We start from the raw sequence: 6,576 nt of genomic DNA, 5'->3' as shown, positions 1-6,576 counted from the left end.
TAACGGAGTAAATGAATGCGGGAATAAAACTGGCAATAAAAGTTTCTCACTTCTCACAGCTTGGTCTAATGATAGAGAAAACACAACATATGTGATTAGTAGGCCTGTAAAAGGGAAAAGGCAGGCGCACACCTTCACGAAATTATCCCATTAGATTGTATTAAATGACCCTTTCATCATCAAACTTAGGCTATTCTTCGTCTCTGTAGGCCTACTCGAGGGAAAGAGTTTGGCAGTCAAAGCAGCAAATCTGAACAATTGTCCTCCCAAACCTGCAAAGGCCCAGCAAAAAAGCGAGCTGAGGTTACTAATCATATTACTGGAGAAATTGCTCCAAATCGGCGGATAGCAAGAAGCTTTTTTATTAAACCTAGCACTGCCAAACTGCACAAACCTGGCCAAGCAACAATAAACGCCCAATAGTGAACAACAAACAGAAAAATAGAGATTGAAAGATTTATGCAGCATATGGCGGCGATTTGTTTTTTTTTTAATGGAGCGCTGAATTAATAAGAGGCCAAGCCGTTGGACATACTTTAGAGAGCTCCAAGGGTTCCTGGTTCGTTCCGTTATTTATATGCGTATCTAAAGCATAGAGGCGTGCCATTTGTATAGCCTATAATATCGGTGCAAATTCTTAATCGGGGTTGTAGAGGTCAATGACATAAAGATGTTGATCCAAGCAACAAGGGTATGACTATCAGTGGCAAGCCTACATCCCTTTCGCCTTAATTGCTGAGATTGGTTTATTTCTCCGGCTCATTCTCCAAGCAGCAATTACGCACAGACATTAACCATTTATTACCCTGGCCGTTCGTTGCCTGGAGCTCGACACCTAGCTGATTAGAATGTTCGGATCAATAATGAAACAAATTAACCACGACCAACTATATCACATACTTTTTCTAAGTGAATGGTCACTAGCCTACTGCCAAGACTAATAATTCCATACGCACATAGGCCTACATGTGTGAGTGAAATTAGAGAATAACTTAATAAGACGTTTATGTAACAATGAAATTCTCTCAAGTCTGAGAGATGTTTTGCGTTTATAATGCTTTCTACACGAGTTGTGAAAGATTTTGTGCGCAGTGTGTTGGGTGAGTAAGTAGTGGGTGACAATCCCACAGAGAGAGAGAGAGAGAGAGAGAGAGAGAGAGAGAGAGAGAGAGAGATTTTCTTCATACAGATTCAACTACTATCTCCTAACAATGACATTGCAGTGACGATTTGCGCGTTTCATACACTGTGTAACTTATAAATATTGACACCACTCAGTGAGAGAGTGGTTACGCAACAACCTGTTAAATTAATAATACGGAAAAGAAGTCCCATACTGTATCTCTTCTGCACTTTTCGGACGGCAGATTTTTCACAGCGCCCTCAGGTGATTCAACATTACTAAATGTCAACTTGCGAGAGAGATAGCGAGAGAGGAATACTTCCTCTCCCGCGCTGGAGGCTGAGAATCTGTGGGGATTTGCGACTCATGTCAAAACATGAAAAAGTCAAACCACATTCGTTATTAACATGCGTACGTGTACACAACGTGAGGTTTGCATCGATAAGGTTTGATTGTAGTCCACCTGTGAGCTCATTCAAAATGCAAATGATTTCCCCTGAAGTTAAACGTGCCACTCAACTTGCCGTGAGGACAGTCTAATATGAAGGCACGGCAGACTCAGAGATGGACATGAACCCTACCTCTCTCTTCCACTGCCCCTGCCCCTTTTGAGCTCCCCACACTTCCAGCACCTAAATGCTTTGAATAATGTGAAATAGCATCAAAAAGACGATAGGAATAACCAAAATATAAGACTGATTGAAGGTAAATGTTGCGCTTGTCACTAAGCTTCAACTGTTATATTGGGAAAAAAGTATTCAGAGTTCAAATGTAAACCTAAAACAAAACAAAAAAAAAGTTTAAATTGTTTATTCAAGTGCGTTGGTCAGAATTAGAAATGAAGTGTTCAGCGGCCTAAGGACAACACGCTTGACAAGAGAGTAAACTGAAGAGGAGCCGGGTACTTGCACTGACCACGCACGCTGGTTGAGCTATGATCATGGGTGTGGTTAGATTTAAGGTAGACACGCTTCATTGGTTTTAAAGTAAACATATTTCTTTGTATTTCCTATGGCACAGACAACACTAGGATAGATGAATGTTATCTGATCAACAACAAAAAAAAATCAATGACCATTTTTCAAAGACCAACCTGGTCAAAATGTGGTTTTCTATAGTCTTATTAGATCTAGCTTATCAGATGTAAGATTGAGCTTCACATGTCAGAGGTGCATATTTTTGATAAGGTTATTTTTTACATTAGTAATTTAAATAATAATTGTCTACAATAAATCAGGATATGTACAGTCTAGATTGCATTGTTCTGTTCAGGCAGCAATGCAACACTATTACATAAATGATTGTCGATACGGTCAACTTCCGCTATCTACAGACACATCGTGCACTACCTTAAGAAGGAGGGCGTGCACGACTAAACGGCGGGGACTTACTTCCTCCCTGGAATGATGCAGCGAGCCCGCGCTACTCTTGCTGAGCTCTATAAATGCGGACACGCGCAGCATAGAGCGCCATAGTTTCAGTGGACAGCTCCGTGGTGCTGAACCGGACAAGCAACTCCTATGCGCATTTCGCTGACCGAGAAAGATAAGTCAGACAAGGGGATTGAACAAGAATTTAAGATTGAATTCATTATGGAGGGGATGTCTTGGAGATTGTTTTTACTTTCTTTGGTACTTCTGGAGGGGTCTACGCAAGATTTCGGACAGACGCAGTTCATCTGCACATCGGTTCCCAAGGATATGGACTTGTGCGCAGCCACTATGCAGAACAGTGGCCCCGCAGAGGATCTGAAGACCACCGTCATGCAGTTGAGAGAAACCGTACTTCAGCAAAAAGAGATTATCATGAACCAAAAAGAGACGATCAGGGAACTAACGTCCAAGTTGACTCGGTGTGAGAGTCAGAGTCTCCCGGAGCCCGGAGTAGGGGGCAGGAGAAAAGAACCAGGCTCTAAAAATACTATGGGGGATGTATCACGGGGTCCGTCCGATACTCTGGCCCAACTGGGGCAGACGTTGCAAACCCTTAAACAGAGACTGGAGAACTTGGAGGTATGTATTTAAGTTTATTGTACGTTGCATTGGGAAGTGTTCTCTCACCGTCTGCTACGCTGAGTGATTTTATTCTCTGGCTCAACACATGCAGCATGACAAGGATGGTCATATATTGAATGCCACTTATCTTCCGACTACTGCGGCAATTATGCAAAGCTATCCTAGCAGTAGAAAGTAAAGGGTTTTTTCAGTCTGGTAGAACCTCGCCGATCAATGTGAGCGGATGGCCTCATGGTTGGTAAATTTAGTGACTTAATGCAAATGTTTGTAAGCAACCCAAGACAGTAAGCCCTAAAGGCGCTAATCTGGCGTTAGCCTCGGAGCAACCTTGCACGTGTTAATAGTGTTTATTTATTTAGGGTTACAACCTTTCCTTAATTCGTCTCATCCTCTGACCGCATCTTCTTTTTATCCCTCAGCAATACAGCAGAATTAACAGCACAGCGCAGACGAACAGTCTGAAAGACCTGCTCCAGAACAAAATAGACGACATGGAAAAGCAGGTCCTGTCCCGGGTCAACACACTGGAAGAGGGCAAAACTGGCCAGAGGAATGAAACGGACCAGCGCAACAGAGTAGAGTCCACTCTTACCTCCATCCACCACAGAATTACAGATCTGGAAAAAAGTGAGTACTCAGAAGCGGTGGAGAGAGTCATTTCAAAGCCAACGAAATGTGTTCAGAGCAAAAGCATCATGTCCCAGTACAAGTAGCATAGTTATCATCGGCATCGCTAATAGTATTTATGCGTAATATCTTATGGGTTGGCTGTGTAACCTACTTTTAAAACTACAATATTAGCAAGAACAATTCTAAAATAGTAATGAAAAAAATGCAATATGTTACGTAAAAATATGTCGAAAGTTATAGGCATGTTTGCCCCATCGCGATGTCGCAGCGGACACTGTGCGGTTGGGGAGGGGAGCTGCATTGCTTTGCATATTTCTCCTCACATTAACTCTCTCGCGGATTTGATATACATACCAAACGCCACGGACAAAGCCAGCATTGACGTTTTTTGGCCAATCTTTATTTTAATCTCAGGATGTATTTCACAGTATTCTAAAACTGAGAGCACTGGGCGGACGATGGAAGTTAGTTCGTGGATCCGTTCACGCGCTGTTTATTTGCACTCATAGGCAAGCGTGATGTTTTCAGGAATGCAGAAAGCAAGGGAGAAAAGAGGATCAGCGCGCGCTCTCACGTCTGCTGCTGCCGCCTATAACCTTATTATCTATCAGTGTGTGCGTGTGTGTGTGTGTGTGGGGGGGGGGGGGGGTAGTTTAAACTTGACCGTGATTTGAGAGCATGGTACTGGACTGCCATAGATATTCCTGGTGGATAATAAACCATGCACAGAAATCTGTGAGCCACAACTCATAAGCAATTTTGCTTGACAGACTTGTACGTTTTCACCACTGATTGCAGGTCCAAAAGGCAACAGACCACTGGACAAGTTCCAACTCAATTTCCCTCTCCGAACCAACTACATGTATGCGAAGGTCAAGAAAAGTTTGCCGGAGATGTATGCATTCACCCTATGCATGTGGATCAAATCCAGTGCGTCGCCAGGCGTTGGCACTCCATTCTCCTACGCGGTCCCGGGGCAGGCCAACGAGCTGGTTTTGATTGAGTGGGGCAATAACCCTATGGAAATTCTCATCAATGACAAGGTAATCACTGCGAAATGTGTATACATTGAAAAGGACATAAAAGGCCAGCCTTAAAGAGATATTATTGCACGTTTGAACGTGTAGCATGCTAACCATAGTACCCCACTAACCACACCAAACACCTTTTCTAATGCAGGTGGCAAAACTACCTTTTCAAATTAACGATGACAAGTGGCATCACATCTGTGTCACCTGGACTACAAGAGACGGAGTGTGGGAAGCCTTCCAGGACGGGGTGCTGCGTGGCAACGGAGAAAACCTGGCCCCTTACCACCCCATCAAACCGGATGGAGTGCTTGTTCTAGGACAGGAGCAGGTGAGAGATGGCGAGAGTGAATATCTTTACCATGATATCTTACATTGCTCCAGGATACGTTCTTTCCTCCCGAATCTGATTACTGTATATAAAATGTCAGTGTGTCTTTAGCCTAATGTGAAACGTTATTTCTGAACGCTGACATCTGATAACGGATACCCAAGGGCAGGGAATTATATTCATGTTCAGAACGTGCGCTTTTCGCGCTGCGTAATTAGATCATTTAGACCTTGAAGCGGCTGTCAGATAACCTGGCAATCTAATTAAGAATTTTAAGCAAAGGAAAACTGCGATAACTTGACCATCTAGTGGTGTAGCCTATCTATCCCCTAGCAGAAGAAGCTCAACGCTCATTATATGCGTCTGGGACGATGCATTACCCTACAACGATATAGAAGAATGAAACATGCTTTGCACCTCTATGTATAGACTACTAATCTATGTAAAATCAAACGTATAATGATGACATGGTGACGGCTGACTTGGAATGATTCTTTAATACGGATGCCTAACTGACTATTTCTGTATTTTTTGGACCTCGTAGGATTCACTGGGAGGAGGCTTCGATGCAACACAAGCTTTTGTTGGGGAGCTGGCCAATTTTAACGTGTGGGACCGTAAGCTGTCAACGGGAGAGATTTACAACCTGGCCACCTGCAACAACAGAGCGCAGGTGGGAAGCGTCTTTGCATGGTCGGAGGCCAAAATCGAAGTATTCGGTGGAACAACGAAATGGCCGTTTGAGCCTTGTCGTCAACTCAACTGAACTGCACTACGGCAAACAGAAAACGCCAGTACGAGATACGTGTTTCTGAGCTTGTCTTTCTTGTCTTCATTTGACGTTGATAAAAAAAGAACAAAACTTAACATTGATTTAAAAAGGTAAGCGAAAAGCTGGGATTTCTATACATAATTAAGTATTTATGTGCAAAACAAACAAACGTTTTTGGTCTTGAAAAAAATATATTTTCCTGTCATATGTCTTGGAAACCTCAGTGAGACAGTGTTGGTATTGATTACTTTTTGATTCGGAGTTCGTTTTATTTTTTTTGCAAACGCACTCAAGCTTTGGTTTCGCTTTTTTTTTCTTGGACCGGCAGCTGGGCATCTTAAGCCTTACTGTACGTTGGACAATATCTCAAGACAGTGCGGAAATCATCGCCTCCTTCTTGATTCAGAGATCAAAGCCGACAGTCCAAAGGACAGTATCTGAGAAAGATTACAAAGAGTTTCATTACTGCACTTAATGGCACCCCAACCTCTCCGGAACTTGTGTCGTGGGGGGGCTACAACTCCCGAACTGGTTAGACCTCCCAATTTGCACCACAGCAGACAGATATGTTCATAAATTCGTTTATTAATACAAAGATTTGGCCAAGGTGGTAGGCAGGACAGCACAGCACCCTACCGATGATTCTCTGGGTACTAAGGTGAGAAAGCTACGATAAA

General features: G+C 43.1%; 1 protein-coding gene across 1 annotated transcript; it reads left to right on the top strand.

Moving 5' to 3' along the window:
- Window positions 1–2,709: 2,709 nt before the first annotated feature.
- On the top strand, window positions 2,710–5,893 carry LOC143113621 (neuronal pentraxin-1-like). The gene is made up of 5 exons (XM_076275455.1): window positions 2,710–3,135; window positions 3,558–3,765; window positions 4,567–4,811; window positions 4,948–5,127; window positions 5,672–5,893. The coding sequence occupies exons 1-5, from the start codon at window positions 2,716–2,718 to the stop codon at window positions 5,891–5,893; spliced, it is 1,275 nt and encodes a 424-aa protein (XP_076131570.1). The 5' UTR covers window positions 2,710–2,715.
- The last annotated feature ends 683 nt before the right edge of the window (window positions 5,894–6,576 follow it).

The sequence above is a fragment of the Alosa pseudoharengus genome, unplaced genomic scaffold (assembly GCF_046254945.1).
Source record: "Alosa pseudoharengus isolate Yale_2024_CS ecotype anadromous, Long Island Sound unplaced genomic scaffold, YU_APseudo_1.1 YU_APseudo_1.1_scf_1, whole genome shotgun sequence".
NCBI classification, from domain to species: domain Eukaryota; kingdom Metazoa; phylum Chordata; class Actinopteri; order Clupeiformes; family Clupeidae; genus Alosa; species Alosa pseudoharengus.
This window is presented reverse-complemented; position numbering and strand designations above follow the sequence as displayed.

Coding starts and splice junctions, on each gene's coding strand:
- LOC143113621 (XM_076275455.1), top strand. CDS start 2,716: ATGGAGGGGATGTCTTGGAGATTGTTTTTACTTTCTTTGGTACTTCTG. Junction 3,136..3,557: donor AGAGACTGGAGAACTTGGAG/GTATGTATTTAA, acceptor TTTATCCCTCAG/CAATACAGCAGAATTAACAG. Junction 3,766..4,566: donor AATTACAGATCTGGAAAAAA/GTGAGTACTCAG, acceptor CACTGATTGCAG/GTCCAAAAGGCAACAGACCA.